At 43.4% G+C, this 19,856-nt stretch overlaps 1 protein-coding gene across 2 annotated transcripts in view; it reads left to right on the forward strand.

Annotated features, from left to right (window-relative positions):
- Window positions 1-11,447: 11,447 nt before the first annotated feature.
- The window catches only part of map7b (microtubule-associated protein 7b), a 284,290-nt gene continuing 275,881 nt past the window's right edge, over window positions 11,448-19,856 (forward strand). Inside the window, exon 1 of one of the 2 annotated variants that reach the window (XM_072499672.1) lies at window positions 11,448-11,597. In XM_072499672.1, coding sequence (XP_072355773.1) covers window positions 11,543-11,597 — 55 coding nt within the window. In that variant the 5' untranslated portion in view covers window positions 11,448-11,542. The remainder of the gene's footprint in view (window positions 11,598-19,856) is intronic. The other variant, XM_072499677.1, reaches the window with a different exon arrangement.

Below are 19,856 nucleotides of genomic sequence, written 5' to 3' on the forward strand. Positions count from 1 at the left end.
TTTGGGTAGCCATTGTCTTCATCTGTCTATTTATGGTTTCATATGCTCCAGCAGTGTCTACAGCCTGCGATATTGTGAGCTTTTCCTTTCCAATTAAATCTTTTTGTACTTCAGAATGTGCAGAGGCCCAGACGAGCTGATCTATCAGCTTTTCATCTGTCCAGTTGTTTAAGGAATGTTAAAGTGTTAAAATGTAAACTGTGAAAATGACAAATGCTTCAATGAAATATTTTCTAAAAAAAAAGTTTTTCATTTGTTTCTTTGAACTCACATTTAATGGCTGAATTTTTCAATCTTTTTAAGAAATTGTTAACAGGCTTACCTAGTTCCTGCCTCACCTCAGTCGTTGAAATTTATCTTGGTGGATTCCATGATTTAACTTTGGCTGAGATGTAATAATAATAATCCTTAGTGTCACAAGTAGGCTTACATTAACACTGCATTGAAGATTGAAGTTACTGTGAAAGGCCCTTAGTCGCCACATTCTGGCGCCTGTTCGGGTAAACAAAGGGAGAATTCAGAATGTCCAAATTACCTAACAGCACGTCTTTCGGGAATTGTGGGAAGAAACCGGAACACCTGGAGGAAACCCACGCAGACACGGAAGGATGTGCAGACTCCGCACAGTGACCCAAGCCGTGAATCAAACCTGGGACCCTGGCGCTGTGAAGCAACAGTACTAACCACTGTGCTACCGTCCAACTGTGTGTGCTGAATTTTTCCAAAAAATCTTTCTAGGTTTTTTGCTGTCATCCTCACTCATCTCCCAGCTATTAAACCTTTTCTTTCCTGCCCACAAAAGAATATAGTTGATAGTCTCCTCTTACTTGATGTCTTTTAGAAACCTATTGAATGCCAGTTTGCAGTGTTTAAATTTATCAAATGCTTCTACCACATCATTAGCTTTCCAATTCAACCTAGATACAGCTGGGTGTTCATTGTTGTGGTGACAGTCATTTTGTTGTTGCATGATTCACTCAGTTTTTTTCTCTCGCCCCTTGGTACTATTTCAAGTTGATTTTTCTCAATCCATTTCAACATTAAATCCATTAAAAATGTTTTAGTCTTACTCACAAACGACAGCTGCCACCAGGTCATATCTTATGATTTCCAATGAATTTGAAATAATCACACTTTTAGACGCAAAATGCTGGAGCTTCTCAAGCATATTTCTTATAGTTCTCCATGCGTGTGGCTTTTGAAAAAATATTTTTATTCGGTTTTTAACATTCCAACATTTTATACATAAAACAAAACAATGCAAAACAACAAGAACAACAGAACCTACCCCCGACTCTACCAACCAATCCAATGACTCAAAGAATAGCCCCACCATCCCTACCCATCCCAAACACCCCAACCCCAGCAGCTGATGGTAATCAACTCTTTACAGTGAAGCATAAACAGACCCATCTCTTGTGGAACCCATCAATTGCCCCTCAAGGTAAACTTAACCTTCTCCAAAAAAGGAACGCCATCAGGTCCCCAAGGCACCTGAGTAAAGAGGCTGACCTCCATCCAACAGGACCCGCCTGTGAACAATCAGCAAGGCAAAGGCTAAAATGTCTGCCCCTGCTCCCATCTGCAGCTCCAGCAGGTCCAACACCCTAAATATGGCCCCCAGGGGACTGGGTTCCAAATCTGGGCAAGATCGCCGACATGGTGCTGGAAAAACGACCACCAAAATTTCTCCAACTTTCGCTCCTCCCATCCCCAAAACCTAGCATCCAGTCTCGCCGGCTCAAATACATGATTCTCTTGAACCGGCATCAGCTTCGACCTCACCCCTAGCTTAAAATGCTGCCGAAAGTGCCTCCATATTTTCAGCGTGGCTACCACCATTGGATTACCCATGCATTTCCCTGGGGGAAACGGAAGCGGTGATGTTGCCAGTGCCCGCAAACCCGGCTTCCTACAAAAGGCTGCCTCCATCCTCACCCACATTGGCACCGGCTCCCTACCAGGCCCCGCACCATTTTGGCGTTCGCCACCCAATAGTAATACATCAGATTCAGAAGAGCCAAACCCCGCCCTCACTGATGCTCTCTCTGAAGCACGGCTTCTGAATCCTCGCCACCGTCCCACCCATATAAACATATAAAATTATGGAGGGAATAGATAGGATAGAAGCGGGCAGGTTGTTTCCACTGTGGGTGAAAGCGGAACTAGGGGGCATAGCCTCAAAATAAGGGGAAGTAGATTTAGGACTGAGTTTAGGAGGAACTTCTTCACCAAAGGGTTGTGAATCTATGGAATTCTCTGCCCAGTGAAGCAGTTGAGGCTCCTTCATTAAATGTTTTCAGGGTAAAGATAGATAGTTTTTTGAAGAATAAAGGAATAAAGGGTTATGGTGTTCAGGCGGGAAAGTGGAGCTGAGTCCACAAAAGATCTCATTGAATGGCGGAGCAGGCTCAAAGGGCCAGATGGCCTACTCCTGCTCCTCGTTCTTATGTTCATACAAATGACAAAACCAACCATTCTGCCCCCATAAAAAAGACGAGTAAGCACTGGAATAACATTTAAAAACATTTTTTTTAGAGTGCACCTAATTAGTTTTTTCCAATTAAGGGCAATTTAGTGTGGCCAATCCACATAGCTTGCACATCTTTTTGATTGTGCAGGTGAGACCCACGCAGACATGGAGAGAATGTGCAAACACCACACGGACAGTGACCTGGGTCCAGGATCGAACCGGGGTCCTTGGCACCATGAGGCAGCAGTGCTAACCACTGCGCCACCGTGCTACCCAAGGGAGGCAGCAGTGACTGGAACGAAAATAAAACCACAGTAAGGTGTTCACTGTTACCGCCTGCACCCAGTCTGTCAATGATAGGGGGAAGCTGTCCCACCTCAACAAATCTGCTTTGACCCAACCCACCAGGATCGTAAAATTTGATTTACGGAGCCGGGCCCAGTCTCGGGCCACCTGCACCCCCAGGTACCTGAAGTGAGTAGTTGCTACACGAAGCAGCAATCCTGCCAAGCCAGCCCCCGTCCCCAGAGAAGAAACCACAAAGCACTTACTCTTTTCCAATTTTAATTTGTATCCCGATAAAGCCCTAAATCACCGGAGCAGCCCCATTATATCCCCCACAGCGGGACCCAGGTTAGAAATACACACAAAAGGTTGTCAGCATACAGGGACATCTTATGCTCTACCCCCCCCCCCCCCCCACCCCCCACTCACTATCCCTCTCCACTTATCCGAGCACCTCAGCGCAAACAAAAAGGGAGACATGGGACATCCATGTCTCATTCCCCTATGCAGCTGGAAATATCCGGAGTTCATCTCATTTGTACGAGCACTTGCCTTCGGTTCCTTACATAACAATTTGACCCATGCCACAAACTTAGGCCCAATCCCAAACCGCTCCAACACCACAAACAAATAACTCCACTCTGCTTCACTCTACTCGATCAAAAGCATCCAGTGCCACCACCACATCCAGTTCCTCCCCCTTCTGATGGGGTGAGAGCCACGTTTAACAAGCGGCGCACATTCGAGGATGACTGCCCACCCTTTACAAACCCCATCTTGTCCTTCACAATCATTTGTGGAAAGCACTCCTACAACCTAAGCGGCAACACTTTGGCAAGAATCTTGGCATCCACATTTAACAGGAATATTGGCTGATGCAACCCACACTTCACCAGATCCTTATCCTTTTTTAACAACAGTGAAATAGATGCCCGTCTCATCGTCTCTGGGAACGCTCTAATAGTCACTGCATCCTCAAACATCTCCACTAAGAGCAGCGCCAGCCTTCCCAAAAACTTCTTCTAGAATTCCACTGGGAACCCATCCAGTCCTAGTGTTTTACCCATTTGCATCTTCCCTATCTCCATCCGAACCTCCTCAATTCCCGCTGGCTCCTCCTCCCTGCCCACTCCTCCTCTCTTACTTTAGGACACTCCAGCCCCCCTCCCCCAAGAACTCCCTTATATCGGACTCATCCCTCGGAGGTTCTGACTATACACCTCTTATAAAACTCCTCAAATGCCCCGTTCACTTGCTCCGGCGCCATCACTAGCCTCATCGCCCATCCCGGACCCGAACAATCTCCAGAGTAGGAACTTTCTCATACTTCCCATCAACCTCGAAGATTTCATCTACCAGCCGCTGCCACTCCTCTCTTGCTTTCATGTTCAAACGCGCCTTATAAGAGATGACTTTGCTCCTTACCACTGCCTTCAGTGCCTCCCAATCCACCGACTGTGAAACCTCCCCATCTTCTTAAACGGCCCCCCCTATGGGGACATCATGGTGACGCGGTGGTTAGCACTGCTGCCTCACGGCACCAATGACCCAGGTTCGATCCCGGCCCCGGGTCACTGTCCGTGCGGAGTTTGCACATTCTCCCCGTATTTGAATGGGTTTCGCCCTCACAACCCAAAGATGTGCAGGGTAGGTGGATTGGCCACGCTAAATTGCTCCTTAATTGGAAAAATTAAAAATAAAACCCACATAATCATCAACCACTCAAAAACTGGGATCCCCAGCCCCACATCCAATCTCCAGGCCGGCCTTTGCGCAGGCCTCTTCTCCAGAACCACATTCACCAAATGTGGAGTATGATGAGAAATTCCGCTTTCCTCACCTCTGACAACAACCTTCCCATAATAAATAAATCAATCCTCGAGTATACATTATGCACTGGCGATACTCTCCATCCCCGGGTGAAAGATCCGCCAGTGGTCCACTCCCCCCCCATCTCCTTCATAAACGCTCCTCGCACCTACCTCCCCCTCCCCCCCCAACCCGCTGAAGGAGTCAACGAGCATGGCTTAGATGGATCCATCTTAGGATGCAACACTGTATTTATATCCCCACCTAAAATTAACTGATGTGTGTCCAGACTTCGTTTTGCCGCCAACACACTCTTCATAAACCTACATCATTCCAAATCGGGGCATACACGCTAACCAACACCACCAATCTCCACTCCAACGCACCCGATACTATAACGTATCTGCCCCCCCGATCTGCCATCACCTTCTCCATCTGAAACCTAACTCACTTCCCCACTGGTACTGCTACCCCATTGGCCCTGCTGTCACAGACCAAGTGGAACACCTGACTCATACAATCCTTCCGAAGCCTAACTTGATCCTTCGCCCTCAAATGGGATTACTGCAACAGCACCACATCGGCTCTCCATCTCTTTGAATGTGAGAAGACTCTCGCATTTCACCGGTTCACCCAACATCTGCATATTCCACGTTACCATTTGAACTCTCACCCTCCTATCAGCCATGACCATAGCCCCCGGCCCCGCCCCACGAGTGGGACTCAGCCTTACTCCTAGTAACTGTCAGCCAACTACCCTCCCCCCCCCCCCTTTTCAGAACCCCTCCCAAACAACTTTGTCTCAAAACTGCTTCTCTCTGCATACTTCCCATTTCCCCACCATTCACACCTCCCAGGCCCATTGAAACCTGTCCACACAGACTCGGCTGGCTGCGGCCCCTCCCCCACCATGCTTCCATTCACCAGCCAACTTAAGTTTGCTGGTGAGGTGGCCGCCACCAGAGCCCCCTCCCCCCCCACATACCTAGTACAAAAACCAATAGAAACCACCACCCCACACCCAGCTCTTCGAAATCAACCAAAGATGAGAAACTCCAACAAAAGGGGGGAAAAAAAACCACATTATCCCACTGTACCCAAACCATCCCCTCCCAACCACGACATACAAAATACAAAGTCCAAACTCAGTTCAGTCTCAATCCTTCAGCCCTCACAAAAGTCTTTGCCTCCCCTGCCGCCTCAAAGTAATAGTCCTTGGAGTTATGTGTAACTCTCAACTTAGCCGTGTAGAACACCCCGAACCGCACATTACTCTTATAAAGCACCGATAGAGGCCCCCACGTCAAGACAGCTCCATTGTGACCTCACCTCCCGATTTTGCTTGGCCCATCTCAAGGCCTTCTCCTTCATCTGATAGCTGTCAAAACAGACTATCAGAGCTCTTTTCCCCTGCAAGTTTTCATTTTCTTTCATTCATATGCTTCACTTCAGCGTCACATTTCTGCAAGCCTCACAGTCAAATCTCACAGCTTGCACACACTCTCATCTAGCATGACAGCTCCATCAACCAAACAGGTTGCACTTGTTGACGCTCTTCATTCTCTCCTGTAGGTTAAAGTAGAGCAGGAGCTAACTGCAGGGGAAAGGTCGTGTCTCCATTTCCTAACCTCCATGGAGTTGCTGGTGCTGGCCACTATTAAGATGCTCATTGTTGAGAAGATAGCCAGTGTCAGGGTTGAAAGCATTAAAAGTGATGGTATCATCAAACCTAATCCTCTTTCTCACAACCCACTTCTCCATCATTTCACATTCTCATTAGATTTATAAGTTGTTAACGTAAGCCTACATAATAAAGATTATTATTATTAGTTGCATAGGATCTGCTCATGCTGAGACACTGAGGAAAAATGGGTTGCAGCCAGAGCAGGGCAAGGGACAAGGATAATGCAAGTGCCAGCTTGTCAAAGGGTGAGGTAACACATGGATTCTGTTGCAAGTGACTCAGATGAACCTTCTTGATGGGACAGCCTACAGAAGACTGGTGGATATGTATAATGAAATGCTTGGTGCATTGGGAAGCCTGTCAGAAATCCTGCAGTTAATGTCACAGAGCATGGATGAGACAAGCACCAATTGGACACAGGGTTTTGCAGAGTTGGAGTTCAGCCTTTTCAGCATTGATATGCTTGCCAACTCCATTCATACACTTATCGGCCCAACCATGATGCAATGTCTGAAACGTGATGTCACATTTACCAGCACAGAACAAGCAGCAGTCACCCAATGTCCAGCTGCTGCCATGCAAATATCTCCAATTCTAGCCTGGAAGGGGCCTGAAGCATATTTGTTCATCATCACGCTTACCTTCACAGTCACAGACAATACGGTCCTCACAATATTCTTAGAGGTTGCAGTTGTGGCTGAAGAATGTGACAGATTTCAGTGAAGTCATCCCGACTGAAGTGCAGACATCTCATACATAATTTCTCACTGAGGTTCAGGAAGGAGAATGACTCCTGACACCTTGGGTGGACATGGTCTCCTTTTCCCTCTTCCAGAAGCTTGTCCTAGTCAGTGTTACCTCTGTTCATTCTCCCAGGTGTGCTCTATTCAAATGGGAATGCCAACACTTGCGCCATATTTAGGAGCAACTAGTTTATGCAAAAGTCTTGAAGTCAACAAAAATCTTTCAACATCTGCCACCACTTCCTACAGGCTTTTGCAATTTGAAGGATCTCTAGGAAGCACCTAACACTTGAAGAGTCGTAGTAAGTACCAGAAGAAATCAACTAACAATTAACCTGTAAGTAGTTAATGATCACTTTAAATAGCATTTGTGGTATCCTTACTGTTGCTGAATGCATGTCCAGCTGTGCATGGTTAATAAAGGGCATTTGGAGCATCGAGCTGCAAAATGGTGCAGCTGGTGTCATTGATATTATGACCTGCCTGCTCTGCATACATCCAGTGGACATCCACTGCGAGCTCCTAATGTCCTCACCAGTATTGCTGCCAGAATGACTTATCCCACAAGTGCATATGTGCACTGTGGACACAATTTTGGAGCTCGTAGTGTTCAAAAATCAGACATGAAGGCGTTCAATTTCTCATCCAATTTTTTTCATTAAATTAGTTCAACCCCTTTGGAACATAATAACAGGAGTAGACCATTCAGCCCTCAAACTTGTTCCTCCATCCAATCAGATTATGGCTGATCTTTATTTCAACTGCATGTACTTGCTTTGTTCCATCACACTTAATTCTCTAATCTAACAAAAATGTATTAATCTCAGTTTTGAAATTTTCAATTGATCTCGCCGTAACAACGTTTTGAGTAGAGACTTACAGATTTCCACTACCTCTTCTGAGAATAAGTGCTTGCTGACATTATCCCTAAATGGTCTAGCTCAAATTTTAAAGTTATACCATCTTTTTCAGTATTCTCCTTGACTGGAAGAGTTTCTACAGTCTTGCTTCTGTTTTGTTACCCTTTTTGAATTTGAACCCAGGTTAGCCTTTTTTCAATATACATAAACCTTCATAAACTTTCAGAAAAGAAAAGGGGCTGGTTTAGCACAGTAGGCTAAACAGCTGACTTGTAATGTAGAACACCTCCCCGAACAGGCTCCGGAATGTGGCGACTAGGGGCTTTTCACAGTAACTTCATTGAAGCCTACTTGTGACAATAAGCGATTATTATTATTAGAAACCATTGATTCCTTGAAATAAAAGTCAGTGCCCCACAGATCTTTTTGCTAGTCTCGCTCATGAGCTCTGAAATAAATGTGATATGTTTATGGGGAATTATTTGCTTTAATTTATTTTACCTTTATAGGACTTCCATCTCATTTATAAGTCATTCTATTTTGGGGAATATTGTTGGGGAATGTATTTAGCTCATGTCTTCTCTTGTGAATACTTAGAGGAAGTAATCATAAAGATGTTTTCTATTTTGTGTTTGTTCTTGGTTTTAAGCCCATCTACATTTAATCACAGCTGATCTGCTTTTGTTAAGATCTGTCATCACTCTCTCTTATTAACCTTTTAAATGTTTCTTCATTTTCAACGCAGTGAACTCCTTCCCTTTTCTCTAGGCAGAAATTGTAAAAGTAGTGCTGCCAATTTTGCACTTTATTGTTTGTTAATTCATTTAGGTTCACGTTTGCTTAGTCTGGTTTGGCTAAGTTTCAGCTTGTATTTGTGAAATATGTGGAATAATCTCCACGTTCCATTTGCTTTCAGTTGTTTTCACAATTAATTTTCCACCAGACAGTCCTCATGTGGCTAGGCTATGGGACATGGGTGTCATCAGCCTTTCAGTATTATAGACAATTTGACATTCTTTGCATGGCTCTAGAGATGTATTGACATTTGAGAAAATCATAAATGAGCCCATTCCTGTTGTCAGTTGAGTTCTACAGAGGTGCACTTTCCTAGAGGCGTTATTGGATAACAATCAGGAGATTAAACTCTGTTTTCTTTTGCTCTGGGTTGCTGACATCAATTGTATTGACCTGACTGTGGCCCAGACTGAGAATTTCTTGCATGAATCATCAGCCACCACAAATTTACACAACAAATCATGAGATCAATGTGCACTAGCTAAAATAATTATTAATCTGGTCATTAATTAGATTTACCAAAAAAACTTAATTAAACTTCATGCTAATATGGGTTTTCATACAAAAACAAATGGGACAGGAGGAATATTGTGCCAGTTGTTTAACTGATGTGCGTTCAGATCCACATCTAGGTAATCCAGTGCATGAGGAAAATCTCTCTTTATATTTTTATGATTAAGTAGGAAAGTGGAATGGTCTATAGTCACCTGATGTTAAGCATAAAAGCTGTAAAATAAGTATGCATAATATCAATTTATTATTTAAAGCTGATCTTTAAAATTAAAAAGGGAACTTTTCAGGAACATATTCTCAGTAGTAGATCCAACAGAAAATAATGGGCTGGTACAGATTTACACAAGTTTCCTCCCTCGTATGTATAATCATCAAACAGATCCACAAGTGATTTTAAAAAAAAGACATCATTAAATAGCTCTCCTGTTTTGAAATCGTCTAATTAGCAAAAGGCTCCACCATGAAGTAATAGCACTACAGATCATCTGGCATATAATTGTTATTGTTCTGGTAATAAAACTCAATGCATTTATTGCAACAGTTACCTATAGTGTCAGTGTGGGTTCCGTGGTAGGACTCTCACCTCTGAATCAGAAGGTTGTGGTTTGAAGCACATAATCTACGCTGTCACTTTCATACAGTAATGAAATAATACTGAGGGACTGCTATACTGCCGCAGGTGCCATTTTTGGATGAGACATTAAACCAAAGGCCTTTCTGCCCTCTTAGGTTGATGCAAAATATCCTACGCTAATGCTAGAAGAGCAGGGCATTCATGTACCCTGGCCAATATTTATGTCTCAAGCAACATCAGTAACATAGATTATCTGTCCATTTATTTAATTGCCTATAACGAAAACTTATGCGCAACTTGGTTGCTGTTTTACTTACATTATAGCAGTGATTATAATTCAAAAGTCCTTAACTGACTAGAAAAACGTTTTGGGAGGTCCTGAGATTTGAAAGGGACTACAAGTATGTAAATGCAAGTCTTTCTTATCTTTCGAGTTTTAGCACTTATTTCTGATGTGTTCCATATAGTAATAAGATCAAGATAAAGTTGTGATTTTAAATTATCCCTGTGGTTCAGATCTCAATGTCTGAGCTATACTTCTAAATTTTGAAAATGATTAGGATATTGCGTAAGCTATGTCACAGAATTAGTTACTGCGCCTCAGAAGGAGACCATTCGGCCCATCGTGGGAATGAGTCTAGTTTCGGATGGTTAACACCAGATGCGTATTTAGGAGAATGTTCTTGATCATTTTTGTCATTAAACTAATCAGAATTTTAAAAATATATGTATTTGATTCGGGTTTTAACATTTCATAACATACATTTTTTAATATTGTCTTGTATAAAGTATCTTCAAAAATTTACCACTGTTCAGAAAATAATTTACAAACCAACATATAGAGAAAAAAGGTTGCTATTGAGCGCATACTGGTCAGGCGGTTTACCCACTCGGCCGTGTGGGAACCAGTAGCTGGCTGTGCTCCCGTGGGAGGCAGCTTTTGTGTAGCTGCGAAACTAATCAGAAATAACACATCAGGAGTGATTCTGGGATCTTTTTGATGCCTGAAAACAATTCTAGAATAAAAATGGAAAGTCTTAGAAATTCTCAGCAGGTCAAGCAGCATCATCGTAGAAATAAACTGAATTAACATTTCAGGTCGACGGCCCTTTATCAGAACATCTGTAAGTTCTTTTTTGGAGTTTCATTGATTAAGTGAAAAGATAAAAGGGACAGAAGTTTGGGGGAACTGATTGCTTGTCAAGTTCTGATATTAATGGAAGAGATCCCATTCGTGCAAACAAAACGGTGCCGCTATGCTCTCAAGCAAAACTGAGAACATTAAATAGATTGAAACAATTAAATCACACGTTAGTATTGGCAATGCAATGGCTTGTAGCTCTTAAATTGATGTATCGTGCGTCTGTCTACTCGCAGTCACGCTTTGTTTTCCGAACTGTAGCTGTAACCCGATTATTATGTATTATTATAACACCCGTTGTTACGTGCATGCGGCACTTTTGCAACATTTGACTTTTGTCCATCTACAGCCGTGTGATCTTTGTCTGATGCATTTATTTGTCTGATGCATTTATTTTTTAAATGTAATGATCGCTGTTACTCACAACCGTGACACCTCTTTATGATGTATTTGTGCAATGTAGCAGCTGTTACCTAGAGCTGCGTGACCTGTCGCTGATGTGTTTGTGTAGTACGTGCTGCCCACCTGTGTTACCTGCTGCTGCCCTCTATGTACCAACCTGTGGCTCGGTTACCTGGCGCAGAGGAGGGCGGGGCCCCGAGTTCCCGCTGCTTGAATTTCCCGCCGCCCCAAGGTGGGTTCGCCTGCTACTGACGTCAGGAGCAATGGCGGAGGCGGAGGGAGTCGCATCCCGAGTGGATGGCGGCGACGGTATTGGTGGTGAGTTGTTTTAAAGGATGGGGGTTGGGTTGTGTGGGGAGTGGGAAGAGTTTTGTCGGGAATGGGGTGGGCGGGCGAGAAGGTGTTGCCAGGAGACAGAGGGCGCAGGGGAGTTTTTTTTGTATTTGGGACGCACCTGTGTGGCTGGGCCGGGAGGAGAGGTTGCGCTGGCCGTTTGTCGCGAGTGGGCCCTGCTGTCCACGTCACAGTGGCCGGTACCAGGAAACGGGCAGCGCGGGGTGGGGGTGTGCAGCTCCACCCAGATTGCCTCCGTCCCTTTGCAACAAGTCCTGCCTTTTAAAAGGTAGACCGACCAACAAGTGGTGGCGGCGGCCCGGGGGGGGGGGGTTCGAAAGTGGCCTGTCTGGATAAACCGTGAAGGGAAATAAATGATTTTCCTAGTTCACACATTCGCCTTCCCAAATTAGAAAAGTGCACCTTGTAATGAAGCATTTTAAATAAAATTACGGTGGGCTGTTCTTTATGAAAACTCGATGTTGGGATCAGCCTCCCAGCGAGCATCCCGTGGACGCATTCAAATGCTTTCCCGGGGAGAAGCTACAACATTAAATTTTGCCAGATTGTTTGGCATTTAAACAGCCGGTCCCTTCACGTTTAAGCGTATAGACGTGGAATTGTCTGATACGATTGATTCTCGAGCTGTTCTACTGTTTTTCTTGGTCCAGAAGAAATGTTGTTTAACTGCTAAACGAATCCCTTTTCCTGGTTTTACCTGGCGCTGGACGTAGGGCGCGGCTGCAAATTACTTATGTGTTTGACATTGTATTTACCATCGGGCCTAGTTATTCTTCTCTACGTACTTCTGAATACTCTGGTACACTTGTGTTCTAACTCGAAGAACAACTGAATTCCTTACATAATGTTCTGATGCCACAGTCATGTATTCTGTGTAACCCTGCATGTCTCGTTTCAAGTTGGTAAACCATTAGCAGCAGATGTTAACTGCGTTGTGGGTGGAATCCTTATGTAATGAAATTGGAAACCTCCGATTAGCTAGTGATTTTGGTTTTGTGTTTTTTTTTTGTCTGAGGCATAACTCCATTTTTGGTTACATCACATAAACATGTATGACACATGTGGCATAACTCTTCACCAGTCCAACCTTACAGTAGTCATGTTTTCACAAATAACGAGTCCCCCTTTAAAAAGATTAAGGCCAATAACTAGTTTCCTTTTTCTCAATTGATAATTTTAAGAAAAGAAAGACTTGTATTTATCTGTCACACAGAAGGCTCAAGTGTTTTGCAGCCAATTAAATACTTCTGAAGTATAGTCATTTGTAGGAAACGCAGCAGCTGATTTGTCCACACCAATTCTCTCAAACAGCAAGTAACCAATGTTGATTTGAGGGGCAATTATGGACCAGTGCACTCTGAATAACTCCGTTATTCTATTTTATGGGATCTTTTATATTCACCTGTGGGTACAGATAATCTTTATTAGTGTCATGAGTAGAATCCCCCAGTTGCCACACGACGGCAATTGTTCGGGTACATAGGGAGAATTCAGAATATCCAATTCACCTAACAGCACGTCTTTCGGGACTTGGGGGAGGAAACCCATGCAGACACGGAGAACGTGCAGACTCCGCACAGACAGTGACCCAAGCCGGGAATCAAACCCCGGGTCCCTGGTGCTGTGAAGCAATAGTTATGGCCTTGGTTTAATGTCCCTCCCGAAAGATGCCACCTCCAATACAGCACTCTCTATCAGTGTTACATACATGGATACATATAAGATAGGAGGAGGCCCTTTGAGTCTGCTCCGCCATTTTTCACGATCATGGCTGATCATCCATCTCAATAGCCTAATCCTGCTTTCTCCCCATAGCCTTTGATCCCATTCTCCCCAAGTGCTATATCCAGCCGCCTCTTGAATATATTCACAGTTTTAGCATCAACTGTATGAAAAAATGTCTCCTTATATCTGTCCAAAATGGTTTACCCTGAATCCTCAGACTGTGACCCCTGGTTCTGGGCACACCCATCATTGGTAACATCTTCCCTGCATCCCAACCTAGTCAATCTCTCCTCGTATATGACAGTCCTGCCATCCCTGGAATCAGTCTGGTAAACCTTCGCTGCACTCACTCGAGAGCAAGAACATCCTTCCTCAGAGAAGGAGACCAAAACTGCACACAATACTCCAGGTGTGGCCTCACCACGGCCTTGTATAATTGCAGCAACACATCCCTGCTTCTATACTCGAAACATCTCTCACTGAAGGCCAAGATACCATTATCCTTCTTTACTGCCTGCTGCACCTGCATGCTTACCTTCAGCGACTGGTGCACAAGGACACACAGGTCCTGCTGCACGCTCCCGTCTTCTAATTTACAACTTTACAACCATTCAGGTAGTAATCTGCCTTCCTGTTTTTGCTTCCAAAGTGAATAACCTCACACGTATCCAAATTATACTGCACCTGCCATTGATTTGCCCACTCGCACAACCTGTCCAGATCATGCTGTAGGATCCCTGCATCCTCGTTACAATTCACCCTCCCACCTAACTTGGTATCATCTGCAAACTTTGAGATGTTACATTTAGTTCCCTCATCCAAATCATTAATATATATTGTGAATAGCTGGGGTCCCAGCACCGATCCCTGTGGTACGCCACTAGTTAATGCCTGCCAATTTGAAAATGACCCATTAATCCCTACTCTTTGTTTCCTCTCTGCCAACCAGTTTTCTATCCACTTCAATACATTTCCCCAATCCCATGTGCTTTAATTTAGCACAATAATCTCTTATGCAGGACTTTTATCAAGCGCCTTCTGAAAGTCCATATATACCACATCCACTGGCTCCCCCTTGTCAACTGTAGTGGTTACATCTTCAAAGAATTCCAACAGATTTGTTAAGCATGATTTTCCCTTCATATATCCATGCTGACTCTGACTGATCCCGCCACTGCTTTCTAAATGTTCTGCTATAAAGTCCTTGATAATGGATTCAAGCATTTTCCCCACTACCAATATTAGGTTTACTGGTCTATAATTCCCTGCTTTCTCTCTACCTCCCTTTTTGAATATCGGAGTGACGTGAGCTACCCTCCAATCTGCAGGGCCAGTTCCAGAGTCTATAGAATCCCGGAAGATGACCACCAATGCATCCACTATTTCCAGAGCCACCTCCTTAAGCATTCTGGGATGCAGATTCTCAGGCCCTGGGGATTTATCCGCCTTCAATCCCATCAATTTTTCCAGCACCATTTCTCTACTAATGTTGATCTCCCTCAGTTCTTCCCTCTCACTAAACCTTTCATTTTCTAGCATTTCTGGTATCTGATTTGTGTCCTCTTTTGGGAAGACACTAACATGTCAGCTATAATTTTTGTGCACAGGTATTTGAGTGGAACTTGAATCCTAACCTTTTGTGATGAGTGATGTTTTTTTCAAACACATTTTTGTGGTCTGTTGTGTTATTCTGTGAAACTAGCACGTGGATCTGTGTGAAAATAATTAAGCTGGGATCTGATTTGAGATATGAAGGGAGTATTAAGGAAAGTTGGCATAGTCCCAGAGACCATATTTTCTCCTTTTTGAGGGGAAGATCTGACTAGTGGTGATTTAACCTGAGGATCACCACACCTCAGGAAAGAGGCAGGCTGAGATGGTGGGCCTTCATGAATAACCTCATCCAGTACAGGAATTGAACCCGTGCTGTTCGCCTCGGTCTGCATCACAAACCAGCTGTCCAGCTAACTGAGTTAAACCAGCTCCCAAGGGAGTATAGGTGAATTATGTATGGGCAAGTGAATTTTTAATATGTAAACAAGCAGTGGGTAGAACTTAGGTAAGTAAATGTTTGGATATTCAACTGTTAAATTTCAAAGAGGAGGAAAAGGTTGGAAAATGTTATATGTAAGGAAAGGTTATTAATTTTTATTTGACTTGGAAGTGGGGGCAATAGGGAGAATATAAACAATTTTTATATTTTGGGAAATTCTGTTCGAAGAAGTGCTAAAGACAAAGATGAAAGGAAAAAAAAAATCAGATTTAAGAAGAGTTGTTGAGATTTGTTGTGGGGGGAGGGAGCTTGGTATTGGGAAAAGAGTTGTGAAGAGGCAAAGTTTGAAGGAGCCATTTCAGCCAAGCCAGGAAATATATTTTTCAGAAAGCAGGATTTTGTTTTTCAATTTTCTTGAATTTCCACAACAGAGTGAGCGAGGAGTTTGAGAATTCCTGTGATATACCTTTCCTACAGCAATTTTGTAGTGTTGTCTACAGGGTGTTTTCCTATGTGTCAAGTGAGGTACTTTCGAGAAATATTCCATAAAGCAAATTTTGTAACTGTAATGCAAGGTGCTTAAGTTTTTTTTTCTTGTTAATAAATGTTTTGATGTTTAACAACCCAAAAGTGTTACTGGAATTTATGGCTTTGGAATTTAGTTGATTTTCTTCTCGTCAGAATATGAAAAAAGTTGCAATACATGGGTCAGGTTTCCCTTTGGGATTTTGTTTGTGCAGCAATTAACATCTGCTGAATTATAACAGTTCTCATTCATGCAAATATGATTTTGGAATTACTTGTAGTTTTATAAATAGGGACACTTATCAGGAGTGAAAATTTTATACTGAAAAATAAAAGAAATAAAATTTAAAAAAATAAAAGGAAGAAAATTAGTGAATTTGTATTTAAAATGAATTTGTAGTTGGTTTTGTCAAGATAAACTCAAGATAATGTTCACAAGTGTACCCCCCCCCCCCCCCCAATATAACTTTTTATTTAGGTAAAAGCAAAATACTATGGATGCTGGAAATCTGAAATTAAAAAAAGAAAATGCTGGAAAAACTGAGCAGGTCTGTCAGCACCTCTGGAGAGAAAGTAACTGTGATGCTGCAGTGAGTTTTCCCACCGTTTTCTGTTACTTCATTTTTTGAGAAGACTGCTCTGCTTCTAAATTGACATGAATTTGTGTGAAGTACATAACGCTAATTGTAGCTATCAATCATAAATTTTGTCCGTCGTCACAGTTGAGATTTTTTTCACAGAATCATAGAATTTACAGTGCGGAAGGAGGCCGTTCGGCCCATCGAGTCTGCACCGGCCCCTGGAAAGTGCACCCTACTTAAGCCCACATCTCCACCCTAACCCCGTAACCCAATAACCCCACCTAACCTTTTGGACACTAAGGAGCAATTTAGCATGGCCAATCCGCCTAACCTGCACATCTTTGGACTGTGGGAGTAAACTGGAGCACCCAGAGGAAACCCACGCAAACACTGGGGAAAAAGTGCAAACTCCTCACCGTCACCTGAGGGCGGAATTGAACCCGGGTCCCTGGAGCTGAGAGGCAGCAGTGCTAACGACCGTGCTGCTCCATTAAATGAAAAGTCGTAGGAAGCACATTTAGCAACTTAGTGTCTACCTATTTGGTGATGCAAGATTTTTAAATGGATAAAGATCTATAAATGTATTGAGTTTGCAACATTCATTTCTGTACAGCGAGAGGGGAGGATAGAGTAAAAGGAAACAGGTCATCTTGTTGAAAACAAATTGTCACACTGTTTAAATTGTGAGTCCTCTCAGTCTTTTAGCAGAGTGCGTATTTTATTTTTGAAATCATGACCCATGTATCCTAAAATATTTCTAGTCTATGCATGTCAGGGAAATGATTGGGGTTAATATATGGGCCATAAGGTGTTTTGTGATAACGTCTTTACATTTTAAATTAACAAATGTTAAATTGTTACTGTATGGTCCAGCCATAGATTACTTTGAGATTTCTGTTACAATTCAACCACTTTCTAGATACTTTTTCTTGTACCTAATACAAAGAAAGGATCACTTCTTTCAGGCAAACCAACATGAATAAAATGATTGTCAACATTTTTTATTTGTTCATGGGATGTGGGCGTTGCTGGCTAGCATTTATTGCCCATCCCTAATTGCCCTTTAGGAAGCAGTTAAGAGTTAACCACATTGCTGTGGGTCTGGAGTCACATGTAAGACAGACCAGGTAAGGATGGCAGATTTCCTTCCCTAAAGGACATTAGTGAACCAGGGTTTTTACGACAATCGGCAATGGCTTCATGGTCATCATTTGACTTTTAATTCCAGACTTTTATTTCATTCAAATTTCACCATCTGCAGTGGTGGGATTCTAACCTGGGTCCCAGAGCATTACACTGTATTTCTGGTTTACCTGTCCAGTGACAATACCACTACACCACTGCCTCCCCGAACCAAAATATGCATGCAATGCATGAAATGTAGTTTTTGCTTTCCCTGCATATGCAGGAGACAGTAATTCTGAATGGAAATTTATTAAACAAAAGCAAGAGCCAGCTTAAGTCCGAGAATTTTCTCAACTGATTTCAACTAACTGTATTTTCAAATGACCAAAGTTAACTTGAGTATTTTGTAAAAATTAAATATGCAATGGTATTTCTTAAGATGATGCAACATCAGGGAAAGTCTTCTAGCTTGTAGCTAGATCGATAGAAAGATCCAGCAGTGTGGTATGAGGGCAACATACTGGGGTGAGAGTAGCACAGTGGTGTCTGCCTGGTATTGGATTATTAGGACTGTGTTGGTGACTGAGGGACATGTAGAATCAGTTGTTTTAGGATGTGTGGCTGATCATTGGGGAATGGAGTGGTAGCGCATTGGTTAGTTGGAGAAGTGATGCTGGGTTCTGTAGTGGAAAGTGTGATAACTGCCATAGCTATTAATTCTTTGAAATTATTTTAAAATCGAAGTAAAAGTTTGTAAAAAGTATTGTACATTCTTGATATTGCTTTAAAATGCCATTTCACAGTTTGCATGAGTGACGAGGATGAAAGAGATCACAGGACAATATGGTTTGAGAAGGCAGAAATGAAAAGTGGCATTGGTAAATGAGTGGAGATGTAAGCGAGAATGTTGAGTGGGGGGGGGAGGAGGAGGAGGATGGGAAAATGGTCGATTAACCTTTGTTCCCTTCCTTTCTTGGGTTTTAAAAAGGAGAGGATATCTATATAAATGAGCTGGTGGCATGGCCTTTTAGTTTAGATTGCACTTCATTATGAAACCGAGTACATTGCATTATGAGTACGTTCCTCAACTCGAAACCATGGCTCAATCGTGAGATTGACTCCCTACTGAAGGACAGGTCTGAGGCGTCCAAGTCAGGTGAACCTGACCTACACAAGAAATCCAGGTACGACCTCCGCAAAGCCATCTGAGATGTCAATAGAGAATATCATATCGAGCTAGAGTCACAGACTAGTGTTACTGACTCTCGGCAGTTTTGGCAAGGCCTAAACAACATAACGGGCTACAAAGCGAAGCTCCAGCAGCAGCACATCCCTCCCCGATGAACTCCATGCATTCTATGCCCGGTTCGAGCAGGAAACCAACAATCTGCAGTCATGTGTCCCAGCAGCACATAACACACCCATACCCACCATCACAGCATCCAAAGTCAGATTGGCCTTCCTGAAAGTGAACCCTCGGAAGTCGACGGTCGGTGACCACACCGACACCCCCTCCAGTCTCCTGTGCTGCCCCTCCATTGCCCCCACACTCTCAGGGCTGCCACTACCACTGGGCTTGTGGAGTACCGAGCCGGCGAGAACGGCAGAGGTGCTGTTAAAGCCTTCAGACTCGTGCCCTTGCAAGATGCCGCCTCCACTTGCTCCCACACCGACCCTTCTCCCACTACGCATTTCTTAACCATCGATATATTAGCCGCCTAGTAGTAATTAATAACATTCGGAAGAGCCAAGCTCCTCTTCCCATGCCCCTGTTTAAAAAGGAACTTCTTCACTGTTATAACCTGCCTGCTTACCATTGACTGGAGACTAATGACAATCCCACAATCCTGTGGGAGTATGAGCTTCCCCAATGAGGGGGGGCGGAGAAATCATTAGCAGACTCCCTGTATAAATAAAGCTGGCCAGTTTGGAACCAGCAGGAAGGAGTAAGCAGCAAGTGGGGTTGCTGCTGTTGTGTGTATATATGTTGTTGTAAATACATGTTATTTCTTTGTATCTTTGAAACTTGTGCTGGATTCTTCGTGGCCCTCACAAAACTGGCGACGAGGGTTAAAGTGAATAGCTGTCTACACTGCTGAAGCCACCTCCCTGGATTTTTGTTGGATACAGGTTGGAAGTTGTTTTCTATGACACCATGCCTGTGTACTGACGTTTGGATGTTTTTGATGCTGCGCTGGAAAGCTGGAACCAGTATGCACAACGGATGCGTTACTATTTCCGGGCAAACAATATCACCGAAAACGAGCGCCAGAT

The sequence above is a fragment of the Scyliorhinus torazame genome, chromosome 4 (assembly GCF_047496885.1).
Source record: "Scyliorhinus torazame isolate Kashiwa2021f chromosome 4, sScyTor2.1, whole genome shotgun sequence".
Lineage (NCBI taxonomy): Eukaryota > Metazoa > Chordata > Chondrichthyes > Carcharhiniformes > Scyliorhinidae > Scyliorhinus > Scyliorhinus torazame.